The sequence below is a fragment of the Penicillium daleae genome, assembly GCF_028827525.1.
Source record: "Penicillium daleae strain IBT 16125 chromosome Unknown utg000007l_segment0_segment0, whole genome shotgun sequence".
Taxonomy (NCBI): Eukaryota; Fungi; Ascomycota; class Eurotiomycetes; order Eurotiales; family Aspergillaceae; genus Penicillium; species Penicillium daleae.
The window spans coordinates 3,976,567-3,989,878 of NW_026623155.1; the positions used below are offsets into that span (position 1 = coordinate 3,976,567).

The 13,312-nt window shown below is 50.9% G+C and overlaps 9 protein-coding genes across 9 annotated transcripts; 5 read left to right on the plus strand and 4 right to left on the minus strand.

The window, feature by feature from the left end:
- Positions 1-37: 37 nt before the first annotated feature.
- Positions 38-2,373, plus strand: N7458_008627 (putative pentafunctional AROM polypeptide; the record flags this gene model as incomplete). The annotated part of the gene is made up of 2 exons (XM_056912009.1): positions 38-2,119; positions 2,170-2,373. The coding sequence occupies 2 exons, from the start codon at positions 38-40 to the stop codon at positions 2,371-2,373; spliced, it is 2,286 nt and encodes a 761-aa protein (XP_056764835.1).
- Positions 2,374-2,835: 462 nt separating this feature from the next.
- Positions 2,836-3,855, plus strand: N7458_008628 (sugar phosphate isomerase/epimerase family protein; the record flags this gene model as incomplete). The annotated part of the gene is made up of 1 exon (XM_056912010.1): positions 2,836-3,855. One exon carries the CDS (start codon positions 2,836-2,838, stop codon positions 3,853-3,855), a length of 1,020 nt encoding a protein of 339 aa, XP_056764836.1.
- A 320-nt stretch (positions 3,856-4,175) lies between these two features.
- N7458_008629 (putative pathogenesis associated protein Pep2) lies at positions 4,176-4,935 on the minus strand (the record flags this gene model as incomplete). The annotated part of the gene is made up of 2 exons (XM_056912011.1): positions 4,176-4,749; positions 4,808-4,935. The coding sequence occupies 2 exons, from the start codon at positions 4,933-4,935 to the stop codon at positions 4,176-4,178; spliced, it is 702 nt and encodes a 233-aa protein (XP_056764837.1).
- A 301-nt stretch (positions 4,936-5,236) lies between these two features.
- On the minus strand, positions 5,237-6,163 carry N7458_008630 (shikimate dehydrogenase family protein; the record flags this gene model as incomplete). The annotated part of the gene is made up of 1 exon (XM_056912012.1): positions 5,237-6,163. The coding sequence occupies one exon, from the start codon at positions 6,161-6,163 to the stop codon at positions 5,237-5,239; it is 927 nt and encodes a 308-aa protein (XP_056764838.1).
- A 342-nt stretch (positions 6,164-6,505) lies between these two features.
- Positions 6,506-7,402, plus strand: N7458_008631 (shikimate dehydrogenase family protein; the record flags this gene model as incomplete). The annotated part of the gene is made up of 1 exon (XM_056912013.1): positions 6,506-7,402. The coding sequence occupies one exon, from the start codon at positions 6,506-6,508 to the stop codon at positions 7,400-7,402; it is 897 nt and encodes a 298-aa protein (XP_056764839.1).
- A 459-nt stretch (positions 7,403-7,861) lies between these two features.
- On the minus strand, positions 7,862-9,215 carry dph1 (2-(3-amino-3-carboxypropyl)histidine synthase; the record flags this gene model as incomplete). Its single annotated transcript, XM_056912014.1, has 2 exons — positions 7,862-9,018; positions 9,077-9,215. 2 exons carry the CDS (start codon positions 9,213-9,215, stop codon positions 7,862-7,864), a joined length of 1,296 nt encoding a protein of 431 aa, XP_056764840.1.
- Positions 9,216-9,502: 287 nt separating this feature from the next.
- On the plus strand, positions 9,503-10,637 carry N7458_008633 (hydroxymethylglutaryl-CoA lyase; the record flags this gene model as incomplete). The annotated part of the gene is made up of 2 exons (XM_056912015.1): positions 9,503-9,754; positions 9,828-10,637. The coding sequence occupies 2 exons, from the start codon at positions 9,503-9,505 to the stop codon at positions 10,635-10,637; spliced, it is 1,062 nt and encodes a 353-aa protein (XP_056764841.1).
- A 281-nt stretch (positions 10,638-10,918) lies between these two features.
- Positions 10,919-11,350, minus strand: N7458_008634 (succinate dehydrogenase assembly factor 4; the record flags this gene model as incomplete). The annotated part of the gene is made up of 1 exon (XM_056912016.1): positions 10,919-11,350. One exon carries the CDS (start codon positions 11,348-11,350, stop codon positions 10,919-10,921), a length of 432 nt encoding a protein of 143 aa, XP_056764842.1.
- Positions 11,351-11,636: 286 nt separating this feature from the next.
- Positions 11,637-13,210, plus strand: N7458_008635 (acetylornithine transaminase; the record flags this gene model as incomplete). Its single annotated transcript, XM_056912017.1, has 3 exons — positions 11,637-11,768; positions 11,833-12,072; positions 12,143-13,210. 3 exons carry the CDS (start codon positions 11,637-11,639, stop codon positions 13,208-13,210), a joined length of 1,440 nt encoding a protein of 479 aa, XP_056764843.1.
- Positions 13,211-13,312: the final 102 nt, after the last annotated feature.

A 13,312-nucleotide genomic window follows, 5' to 3' on the forward strand; every position in this document is an offset into this window, starting at 1 on the left:
CAAAGCTTTGCTCCATGCTCGAGACACTCAATCTGAAATGAGTGCTATTGACAGCTCTCCTGGCCCTTTGAAGTACAGCAGTACGCCACCAGCATCCGCGCACGAGGCTCTTGGCGCTCACCGACAGTATAGTTCAGATGCGACCATATTACTCGTCGGGTTATTTGGTGCTGGCAAGAAGACACTTGGAATTATCGCATCGGTCGCATTGCGAAGACGTTTCGTTGACTTCGACGCGGTTTTCAACCAAGAAGTCCAATCATCGCCTCAAGAGTTCATAGCTCGTCATGGCCTAGCACGATATCGCGAACTTGAATTGCAAATATCAAAGGACATTCTCACGAAACATGACAAAGGTTGTGTCATTGTTGGCCTTGGGGGCACAGCAAGTCCTTTGCAGCGGACTCTTTTGACCGAATGTGGTCAGCGACATCCGGTTATCTATGTGCGACGAGATGAGAATGATCTACAACGGCTCTCCGGTACCAGCCCAGACAAGTTCAGTCGCATATTCGAGGTCGTGAATGCCTTCTTCGAGTCTTGTACCAATTTTGACTTCTTCAACCACACCCAAAGTGAATCCCAGAGCGGCCCAACGCTACCCACATACCTCAAGCTCAAGGAGACCGAGAGAGTATTTGTGGCATTCCTTCATAGGATTTTCGGTAGAGATCACCGCCAAGTTTTCTCACTTGATCCGTTTTCCAAATCACATACATACGCTCTACAAGTTCCTGTGTCATATCTGGATCAACCGGGGCTTGATCTGGAATCGCTCGAGTCTGGCGCTGATGCCATTACACTCCTGGTTCAGCCCGATGATTTAAAGTCCACCAGCTTGACAGAGAAGCTAGTACGCCATATCGCCCTGTTGAGGAAACATTCCCGTGTTCCAATTATCGTTGATGTATCAGCACCACATTCAACGCACTCGGCTTTTAGTTACCACGAGACCCTCGCGAATATCCTTCGACTTGCCCCAGATGCTCTCACATGTTGTCTTGAATGCGACAATGGTCTTTTCTCCAAACTCAGTTCTGCAAAGGGCTATACCAAGATCATTGGCACAGTTCATGAGCAAAGTCCTGTTGGATATCATCATAGACCTTTCACGCCGTCAACCCTTACACAGCTTTGTGGGACTTCAAAATTTGATGCTATACGAGTGACAGGCGAAGCAGTAACGCCAGATCAGAACGACCTCTGCTTTTGCTTCTTGCAAGATCTGCAATCGACCTCGAAAATTCCCATCATCGCCTACAATACCGGACCACTGGGGAAGCCCTCGATTTGTCTGGGCCGAACCTTGTCACCAGTTGTGCCCCCGTCATTGAACCAGACGGGTATATCAATGAAAGAGGCACAATGTGCATTGACTGCGTGTTTCTTGCAGTCGAAAAAAGTCTTCACCATCTTTGGGCAAAGTGTGAAGTACAGTCTCTCGGCACCGATGCACAACACTGCCTACGAGGCTTGTGGTTTGCCACATGTTTACGATACCCTCCAAAGTGAAAAGCTATCAGATATTCACCGACTCTTGGAAGATAAGAACCACGGTGGCGTAACAATCTCTCTTCCATACAAATCAGCAATCTTACCTTTCCTTGATGAAGTCAGCTCAGACGCAAAGGATATTAACGCGGTCAACACGGTAGTGCTGGAACACAGTCAACTTCCCAACGGTGAAATGGTCACCATTCGTCGGGGCTATAATACAGATTACATTGGCATCAGAGACTGCATTCATAAGCACCTCTCGCCTGCAAATGCAGTTCGCGATGGCACCGCGGCTTTGATTATTGGGGCTGGAGGAATGGCCCACGCTGCAATTTACGCATGCTACGAGCTTGGCGTTCGGAGAATGTGCATCTATAACCGATCTGTTGAGAATGCGCAGAAGCTTGCAGATTACTTCCGCCAGTGGGCGCAGTCAAAGCCTGGAGTGAATTTGCAACTGCACGTGCTATGTTCGCCGGAGGACCCTTGGCCTTCAGACTGTCGTTTACCGAGTATAGTCACTTCTTGTATTCCGCCATATGAACTGGGGAGCGAACGGCCGATCAACATGCTTCTGTCAGAGCAATGGCTTGGAAGTCGAACAGGCGGCGTGTATCTCGAGGTAAGTGAGACTAGTCATACATTCAAAGAGTGAAGTTGACCGATTTTCAGGTTGGATATGGCCCGTCGAGGACTCGATTGATGGAGCAGTTTCTCCCACGTGCGTCGAAAGGGTGGGTGGTAGTAGATGGACTTATGGTTCTGATTGAGCAAGGCATTGTTCAGTATGAGATCTTCACCAAGCGACCAGCTCCAATTCATGTGATGCGAGGTGCGATTCGTGAGCAGTCTATCAAACATGGATTCGTTCACTGAGAGCGATCTTTTTCTTGGATACCTAGAACTAATCTTACTAAACCCGCTCTTAACAAGCAGAAATGAGACATTCATCACGAAAGCCCGGAGAGTATCCTGTAATATGTACAAATTAAAGCTTCAATTTGATTGGCACTAGAATGTCGAGTTCTCAAGCAGGTGTAGTTATCTCCATGTTCATCAGTAGGGTTGTGAGTCCTGGCTTGCCATGGTCATTGTTTCAAGACAACGAGTTATCCCATATACCCTCGACCGAAAGTGCGAACAGAGGTGGGGCATCTGGCTGACCCTCGGCGTCGAGTAGAGCCCGCTCATGCTCAGGTTGAGCTAGGCTAAGACTTTAACCTATGCCCCTCAAAATGACGTTGAAGCTGCATCCCACCGAAATCGTCAAAAGAATAACATTCTCACTGAAGCCAATAAATCTATCCAAGTCCAGCAAATACCAACAAGAAAAAAACCATGAAATACCAACCCGCTATCATGAGCGCGTCCCTCGGACGGGCGTGGCTACACAACCTCAACTACAAGATCGACCAAGCGGCAAAGGCTGGTTTCAAGGGAATTGAGATCTTCTATGAAGATCTTGAATACGCTGCACGGGAGAGTTCTGGGCAAGAGACTCCCTCTGCGGAACATATTCTCAGCGCTGCAGATCGTGCTCATGAAGCGTGCCAGGCGCAAGGGCTCGAGGTGATCGGTCTCCAGCCATTCCTCTTCTACGAAGGTCTCAAGGACCGCGAACAACACGCCAGATTGATCGAGAAAATGAAACTTTGGCTTCAAATTGCCAAACAACTCAGCACCAACACCATTCAAATTCCCGCTAATTTCCTCCCGGCGGAGCAGTTGACGGACGACCTGGATATTATCGCTGCCGATCTACGACAGTTAGCCGACATGGGTGCTGCAGAGAATCCGGTTGTGCGCTTTGCCTACGAGAACTTGTGCTGGAGCACTTACATCGATACTTGGGAAAAACTGTGGGAAGTGGTCAAACGCGTCGACAGGCCTAACTTTGGCATGTGCCTCGACACCTTCAATATCGCTGGGCGCGTTTGGGCAGATCCAGCCGATCCGACGGGCAAGACGCCCAATGCAGATGCAGACCTGAAGCTATCCTTAGAGCGGATGGTAGCAGAAGTTGATCTGGCCAAGGTGTTTTATATTCAAGTTGTGGATGCTGAGCGTATGGAATCGCCGCTGGTTCCGGGTCACCCATTCCATGTGGATGGTCAACCAGCACGGATGAGCTGGTCGCGGAACGCAAGGACGTTCATGTACGAGGAAGATCGGGGTGCGTATTTGCCAGTGGAGGATGTTGCACGGACGATTATCCATGGACTTGGGTATGAGGGCTATGTTTCGATGGAGCTGTTTTCCAGGACTATGGCTGAGCCGGGCCAACATGTCCCTGATGAGCATGCAGCAAGGGGTATTGCAGCCTGGAAGAAATTCCAGCAACGACTCCAGTTAGAGTAAAGAGAAATTTTCAATTTGTTTTTCGAGATCTTTCGCTTACTGAGCTTGTTCGTTAGTATCTCTAGAGCCCTTGAGGACACTTTACGGGTGAGCATGGATTAGAAGATCGAATGGAAAGATCCCAATAGAATAGGACATAAGAGGCACCGCAAAGTGTAATCTAGCATCCATGTGCACGTAGCTGGTAGTTCATAGAGAGAATTTTTTCAACATAATACAGAGGGTCTCGACGCCAGGATAACTCTTTCACAATTCAATCATAATCTGAATTTTTACATGATTTTACTTGATTCTAAACACGGTTAAACGGGCTTTCCCACTTATACATCAATGGCTTTTCCATCCAGCCAGTCCTTAGAAAGCCGATATAGCAGATCATGCTTTTCTCCACAGATAGTACCAACATGTCTTCTGTGTCCAGGCATATCCTTAAGTACGGTGACACCCATCGTAAGCTCCTGACAGTAGGCAAGACACTTGTACCCCTCAGGATAAGAATTGAGTTTCTCATCATTGATGCGTGGGATTTTGTTCGGATTGACAGGAAGCAGTTTGTCCTTCTCGTACCAATGACGAACGAACCGGGCGCCCCAGCGGCCGTTGACATTTTCAAAGAAGAAACAGAATCGGCAGTCTGCCTCTGCATCAACCTCGCATCCGTCAATTGTGAAGCGCTGCGTGATTGTCGCCTTCATCTTGGTGACGGCACGGGTGGCGTCGGGGGTGATGTCCGTGGTTAATCCGTGGCAGCGGTGCATGATAAAGGCACCTTTGTCCATGCCGGCCTTGGAGGCGGCAATGAAATCTTTATAATGAACTCGCCCGGACCAGGTCGTGTATACATGGGCGTCCTCGTGGAAGATTGACTCAAAGTTCTCCCATTCACAAGCATCGCTATGGAGGTTCGTTAGTTGGAGATTGGAAATTTGAGGATTATGAGATCATAATCTACCGGTAGCAGGGCCAGCCCTCCGCAAGCTCGCGCAGCTTTGCTCGTTCCAAGACGAGGTTGTCGGGGCCGTTGTTACGAATGGCCTGCTCAGGCCATGTGCCTTCGGGGAGAGAGTGTAGGTCAAGCATAGTGTACTTCAAGATCTCACGTGTAAGTGGTGGTCGATGTTCTAGCTCCGGGATGGGATGCGATTATATACCGGCTTCGGGATATCCGGGGGCACGGCTAATGCCACTGCCGACGGAATACCCGCCAATCCCCTCCGGACAAACCAACATGTTGGGAAGTGGGGGAGGGAGGAAGTAGATGGAGCTGAAGCTTTTTAGATGGGAGGGCCATTTTAGTTTAACATTGGAGAGAAAGAAAAGAACGGTTAAGATAAATTTATAGACCATGATTCGATTATCGGACTATACAGACTCTCACAATCTAGAAATTGATTCCTTTGCTCTCCTCGGCAGCCTTCAACAAGACATTCCAGGCTCCCTCTCGATCCAGCTTTTGAAGCCGCTCCTCGCCCGACCACAGGCGCCATTGCTCTTCGATCTGGTAACCGATGACATGAGTACCCTCGACACACGGCCAATCTAACTGCTCAGCCAACTTGATCATTCTCGTCCTTCGTGGTTTGAAACACATATCCAGCAACACGCCCTTCTCGGATCTAGAAAGGAAGTGTTTCAAAATCGAAGCTACAACCAACTCAGACTCTGAGATGGGCTCAAAATCGGGTACAGTTCCAACAACATAGTGTGGTGTTGGCAGGGTCTCTGCCTCCTTCAAAGTTTTGACATGGATGATGTTGGGGATTGCAGGTAGTCGCCGCGAGTCATTGATGAGACTCTCCACCTCCTGATCGTCTCGATTTAAAATGTAGATGGTCGGACAGTGAAGGTGGTTGGCAAGGGCGTAGACAGCTGCACGACTTGCACCACCTGCTCCGACGACAAGAGCAGATGCTGGACTTTCTGCTGAGGGTCGATTATTCTCCTCGCCCTTTTCCAAGAGACAGCCTTGAACACCTCTCCAGTCGGTGTTGGTGCCGCATAGACGTCTGTGACCGTCATCTTTGAGGTAAACATTGTTGCAAGCGCCAATGATGGTTGCCAGGTCATCGATCTCGTCGAGATGCTTCATGACCGAATTTTTGTAGGGCATTGTGACTACCAGGCCAGCCGTGGTAGACTTCTTTGCCAGGGCGAGCAAGTCTTCGAGTGTCGGGCATTCGGTCGCATAGAACGTCCATGGAAGCCCCAGTGATTTTGCAATATAGTTGTGCATTTCCGGAGCTATGGAATGAGTGACGCCCACACCGACCAGATGGAGGGTTCTCTCTTCTGATTGTGACTGCTCCATGATGCTTAGCGGTTGTTGCAAAAGAGAGGAGGGCGCAGAGGGTCGATCTTCCGAACTGGATGAATTCGTGTGATGCTATTCAACGATAGGAAGACTCACACATCTCATTTGTAAATATGATGGAGAAAAATACATCGGTTTAATTCATTGCCTTTCGCGAGAGCACTCGATCATGGCACGATGTCTTAGCCGACGGCGGCGCCATCTCACGGTTAAGCTCATGGCCGGACCAGATTGCCGAGCTTGGATGGTATACAAAGATATCTGCCCACTGTACATAATCTCGAGAAAAACTTTTAATATCTGATTCTCAATAAATATCAGAAATAAGTTTCACGCGAAATGACCCAATCCGGATCCCTTGCAGACCACGCCCTCTCACCCAAGAACTTCCACATCTTCGGTAGCGGGATCTCGTTCAGTATTTCACCGACCATTCACAACGCCGGATTCACGCATCATGATCTGCCATACAAATACGACATCAGAGAGTCTTCACACATCGATGGAGTTGCTCATTTGATCCTGGACAAGCAATTTGGCGGCGCTAGCGTCACGATGCCCCATAAGCTGCAAGTCCACAAGTTATGCACCGGCCAGACTGAGACCGCTCGTTTGATCGGAGCAATCAACACTCTCATTGTCAAGGGAACTGGCAATGAGCGGCATATTGTTGGCGATAATACCGACTGGTCCGGACTGCACAGAATCATGACGGATTACGCGGCGAGAACGGCTCAACGATCGGATATTGGCCTTGTGATTGGTGCGGGAGGTGCTTCACGGGCAGCATTATATGCTATGCACACATCAGGCCTTCGGTCTATCTATCTGGTTAATCGAACTCTTGCCACTGCGGAGAAAGTCAAGGAAGATTTCAAGGATGTCTTCGAGATCAGAGTCATCAAGAGTCTTGACGCACTTCCTGAACACCCGGACGTGATCGTGGGCACTGTTCCCGCCGAGACCACCACTGAAGATCAATTTTCCGCCATCTTTGGATCAAGGGGTATTTGCATTGATATGTCATATAAACCGAGGCAGACGCCACTACTGAGTGTGGCACAGAGACATGAGGGATGGGATACGGTGACTGGGGTAGAAGTTTTGCTTGCTCAGGCATATGATCAGTTCTATCTCTGGACGGGCTGTGAGCCACCAAGGGAGAAAATGATTGAGGCGGTTTCTAAGTATGAGCAAGAGAAGGCGAGGGGAGGAAACAAGAAAGGGATGCTCTGAGCTGGGAGAAAGCGGGTGAAAGCATTGCGAGGAGGTAGCATTGGGCATAGACATTCGCAATTCTTTTAGATAGACTAGAACAGAGAATATTTTAGAAAGGAGACGTGCTATCTATCATCCAGGGCTAGCTCAAACTGATTTGATGCGTGTCAAATAGTAGTCCCTCATGGGACGAAAGTAATGACCTGGAGTGGGTACAACGATCCTCTAGACCGAACTGCGTACCACAAAAGAGCTTGAGTTTGAGCTAGGTTGAGAACGTTGTTTCGAATGAGCTAGTTCGAGCCTGTTCGACCACAGCAAGAGGAATATATTGTTTTATTCATTTCAATGTGCATAAATATTGAGCTCTATCTTCGATTTTTGTATACAAGGCCAGACCTGCTGCCGAGTGCTCTATATGGGGGTATAAACATTTTGAATGGTCGTATAATTGCATGACACCACAGACATGGCAGATCAAGCCGCACGAATGGTCTGCTCAGGCTTCGTCCGACCCAGTCCCTCCTTGGCATAAAAGTCCATCGGGTAAATACCATTGTTCGCTTTGTCCCAGTTCTCACGAACACCGAGGGCAATAAGCGCCTCATATGGCGTCAGCAATGGCCGAGAGAAGGCATAGCCCCAATCAATACTCAACCGCGGGCAAGCAATTTGCACCCAGCACTCGACGTCGGACATGGAAGCCAGCTTTCCGGGGAAGATCTCACTCAACAAGAGATTCACGACAGGAATGCCTCGCTCCGCGAGGTGGCGTTCAATCATTGCCATGGTGTTGGGATTACCTTGACGTCCAAGCGACCCCAAGATGATTCCCCATTTCTTAGCGGATTTGGCAGTAGCGATCGCATCTCGGCGGATGGTGTGCATTTCATTATGATCGTATGACTCACGAGTGAGGGTACGTGAGTATGGATCGTAGCGATATGCGGGGATCGTCGGGTTGTGAATCATGGCGGATTCAAGGTGGAAACGGCCATCGCCCAGATAGAGAAGAACGTCGACCTCGGATTCAGGCAGTTGGGGCGAAGTGCAACCCAGAATCTCACCCTTGGAGAGCGGCATGATTTGAGGAATCACGACTCGGAAGCCAGCGCGCTCCAAGACCGCCTTAAGTCCGTGTAGGGTTGCGTTGAACTGGATTGTGCCGACAGTAGCGATGGTTTGGCCGGGCTTAAAGTTGCGTTCGAGGGTGGCGATGAGGTGGCTGGTATCGATGCTAATGTCGACGAAGATATATAGTGTCTTAATCTTGGTCACATCCACGGGGATCAGGCAGCTGTGTGCATAGTGGACCAAAAGATCACACCCCAGGGCTCGCGCCGTGTAGTCGTCAATGCAGCATGCACCGTATGTCACATCACCCATGATTAACGTCTCGATACCGGGACAGAATTGTGTGAGAATGTCTGAGATAGTTGTCGCAAAGATCAAGAGTCCCTCGGGGAACTGCAACGCAACGCGCTTCGCTCCTGAAGAGCGTACTCGGTGGATTGTCTTTGGGATCTCGAATGAGTAATTCTTGGGGAGGAGGTCGATGGCGGCTTGGATCTCCGGGTCATTTAGGATTTCCGGAGGTACTTGATTTAGTGTCCGAGGAGCCCTCCTTGGGGCGGCTGGTGGCATAAATACGTTAGAAACGAGCCCCGATCAGTACCGGCAGATCCTACCTACCTGTCTGCACTGCCGTGGATTCGACATCATTCTGGCTTGAGGCGTCCTTTTGCGCTTGGGCTTCGGCAGTCCGTCGACCGACGAATCTCTTCTTGGGCTGTCGCATCTGACTGCCGGGGGTATTGGACGTGTCCTCCATGCTGACAGAAGTGATCGATCCTGAATTCACGAGTCCTCTGAAGAGTTGTGGAAGATCACCCCACTCTTTCTATCGTTTTTATCTTTTTCTTCGGTGGGGCGTGACTGTTCGCGCACTAAACCCAAAGGAGTAAGGCTCTCTCCGCATCGGACGAGCTCTCCCCTCGTTCCTTTCCTCTTACGCAGTACATAATCCTTGGCTCTTCCCTCCTCTCTTCTCGTCTTTGCTTATTCGGTTTCTCCCTGATACCTCCTTGGAGTCTGTTATTGCTCTTTGAAGTCACCAGGATGGCGACTTACTCTCGCCTACGTCTACTCTCAGCCTTTCGGGCGCCTCTCTCCAAACGCTTCCTTTCGACCGAGTCGCGGTTAGCCTCGGACCACGTTCGTATCGTGGAAGTTGGCCCTCGCGATGGACTGCAGAATGAGAAAAAGTCTATACCCATGGAGACGAAAATGGAGCTGATTCGGAGGCTGGCCAAGACTGGTGTCACCACCATCGAGGCCGGCTCCTTTGTTCCGGCCAAATGGGTACCACAGGTATGGGCCTTCGGAGTATCTCGGCGCATCGGTCAGCGTGGAAGACTAACAAGTTTTGTGTGATTGATTGAAGATGGCCAGTACGGCTGAGATTTGCGAACAACTTCTCACATCACCTCCACCATCTCAAAGTACAATCGCCTATAATTATCTAGTCCCCAACATCAAGGGGTTGGAGAGCTTGGTCAAGATCATGGATGCAACCGGCGTCCCGGCAGACTCGCCCGGCTCAGAATCCAAGTCGGCGACAACGACAGAAGTCTCCCTTTTTGCAGCCGCTACGGAGTCGTTCTCGAAGGCTAACACCAATTGTACCATCGCCGAGTCCTTGGAGCGTATCAAACCTATCGTTACGCTGGCCAAGACGAAGAACATTCGCGTGCGAGGATATGTCTCAGTTGCGCTGGGCTGTCCCTACGAAGGTCCAGAGGTGAGCCCGTCCAAGGTGGCCGAAATTACGGCTACCCTCTTGGAGATGGGCGCAGATGAAGTGTCAGTCGCTGACACCACGGGCATGGGCACTGCGCCGCGGACCATGGAACTCCTTCAGGCCCTGAAGGCGGCTGGAATTGCCAACACGGATCTGGCTCTTCATTTCCACGATACTTACGGACAGGCCTTGGTGAACACCATTGTCGGGCTGGAGCATGGTGTCCGGATTTTCGACAGCAGCGTTGGAGGATTGGGAGGGTGCCCGTACTCCAAGGGTGCCACCGGTAATGTCTCCACGGAGGATCTCGTCCACACCATCCACAGCTTGGGGATGCACACGGGTGTCAGCCTCGAGGAGATGTCGCGGATCGGCTCGTGGATTAGCGGGGAATTGGGCCGAGTCAACGACAGCCGAGCCGGCAAGGCCACTCTAGGCCGGCTGGCAGAATAAAAAGTGATGCTCAGTGATAGCCATCCCTGCTTCACTTGTGTCATATGAATTTCTCTGTCTTCATACTTTGAGCGAATTTGAATCTTGATCAGTTACGGGTGCTTTCGTACATTCAGTCCACTATATTATACACTATCCAGTCCAGTCCAGTGATTCAAGTTCATCGGGCCTGGATAACCCCCCAATTTATATACATTGTGTCTCGTATCGGAATATCTCGGCAGAGTAGAGATGTGAATCAACGCCAGCGTTATGCAAAAGTCTCCTCAAACGATTGGCCTTTAGAAATCGGTCACACGACCTCCATAGCTCCAATCACCACCAGATCCCCATCGCAAAGGCTCATTCTTAGGTCCACCGATTTCTCCCGTCTTGGGATTCGTCTCGCCCTCGAATTCAGGCTTCAGACCTTGCGGCGCATCTGGGTGAAGCTCCTCGCCACTGCCGTTGACCTTGATTTCGGGCCGAGCCTCGGATTGCGGTGACTGATTGACCTGGGGTGTGCTGAAAGCACCCGTCGAGCGACGTTGCAGTTCTTCAAAGATCTCTTGTTCTTCTTTGGGGAGGCGTGGAGGAGCGGGAGAATGCTTGAATCCGAACGATGGTTTACCGTCGTCGCTGCGCAAGACGGCTGTTGTGGAGAGCGATCGGGTAGCCAGTCGGCTGGTGAAGGAAGGAGCGCATACGCGGCGCAACAGCAGGGAAGATGTCATGATTGTAGGGTTTGGGGAGGGATTTTTCAGTGATCAATGAGCAGTTAGACGGAAAGAGAAGTCGAGCCGCGGGAATAATAATCTCCAATGCCTCAAGCCTCGGGAGGTGGCGCCGAACCACCCAAAATGACTAAGACTTGCCGATCCGATCCCGATATCGCCTTAATTTTTGGGTTCTCCGCCCGTCGAGTCATCCCAGCAGTTGGCCCTTCTTTGATTTCCTCCTCCAACTGCCCCTCCGACGACCAATTCGCTTTTGCAAGTCGCAGACAATTTGCAATTGACAATGTCTGCCGTTCGTTTGGCTGCGCGCCGTGTGCCTCGCGCAACTCGGCTGGTTTCTTCTTTTGAGTCACCAGTCCAGCGACGCTTTGCGGCAACCTCCAATGCTCCTCAGGAAGTGAAGCGCCAGGTGCAGGTATGTAATTTGGGTCATTCCGAGGATTAAACAGGACAATTCGACTAATTCATATTCTTTCCAGAGTGAGGCTACCCTCCCTAATCCCGATCCCTCGCCAGACTCGCTCACCGTGTCGTTTATCAATGAGCGCGCACCCTTCATGGTCCCTACCTACGTTCGCCCCGCTCCGATGATGATGAAGGGACAGGGCTGCTACCTGTGGGATATGGAGAACAGACGGTACTTGGATTTCACCTCTGGTATTGCAGTGAACTCCCTCGGTCACTGTGATCCTGAGATTGCCAAGATTATTGCGGAGCAGGTAAGGAGTCATAGATACGCGCAGGCCCAGAGGAGCAACTGCTAACTACAATCCGTGCGATATCTTACAGGCCGAGACTCTCATTCACGCCTCGAATCTTTACCACAACCCTTGGACTGGTGCCCTGAGCCAGCTTCTCATCAATTTGACTCGCGAATCTGGTGCTATGCGCGATGCTTCCCAGGTTTTCATCTCCAACTCCGGTACCGAAGCCAACGAGGCTGCGATCAAGTTTGCCCGCAAGGTCGGCCGGTCTATCGATCCCTCCGGTGCCAAGCACGAGTTTGTCTCCTTCCACAACTCCTTCCATGGTCGTACAATGGGTGCCTTGTCTGCTACCCCCAACCCCAAGTACCAGACCCCCTTCTCGCCTATGCTGCCCGGTTTTAAGTACGGTAACTACAACGATATCGAGCAACTGCAGACCCTCATCACTGAGAACACCTGCGGTGTGATTGTCGAACCTATTCAGGGCGAGGGCGGTGTCAACGTCGCCACTCCCGAGTTCCTTGCCGCTCTTCGCAAGCGCTGCGACGAGGTCGGTGCTGTCCTGATTTTCGATGAGATCCAGTGCGGTCTGGCCCGTACCGGAAGCTTCTGGGCTCACGGCAACCCGACTCTGGCCCCTGTGTCTGGTGAGGCTGCTCACCCGGATATTTTGACCACTGCAAAGGCCCTTGGTAACGGTATCCCCATTGGCGCGACCATTGTCTCTGGCAAGACTGTCGCATCTCATATCAAGACTGGCGACCATGGGACTACCTTTGGTGGAAACCCTCTGGCCTGCCGAGTCGCCTACCACATCGTCGCGCGCCTCGCGGACCCCGAGCTGCAGGCTGCTGTCCAAGAGAAGTCGAAGGTTTTCACCTCTGGATTCCAGGCTCTGCAAAAGAAGTACCCAGATGTTATCTCGGAGGTTCGTGGCCGCGGCTTGATCCTCGGTCTCCAACTGTCTCCCGCTTTTACCTCCAAGGCCGCTGATATCATCACCGCTGCTCGTGAGCGCGGCCTGCTGATCATCACTGCCGGTGATGGCTGCATCCGCTTCGTTCCTCCTTTGACGATCACGGAAGAGCAGATTCAGACCGGATTGAACATTCTAGAGCAGGCTCTGGCTTCCGTGGTTTCCAAGGCTTAGATTTGATTATTGTCTGATTTATATGCCGCCTACGATGTGTTTGATATATACCATTTCGCTGGAGCGATTGCGTTGTTTTTGAGTTTGGATTTTCTCCTTTGG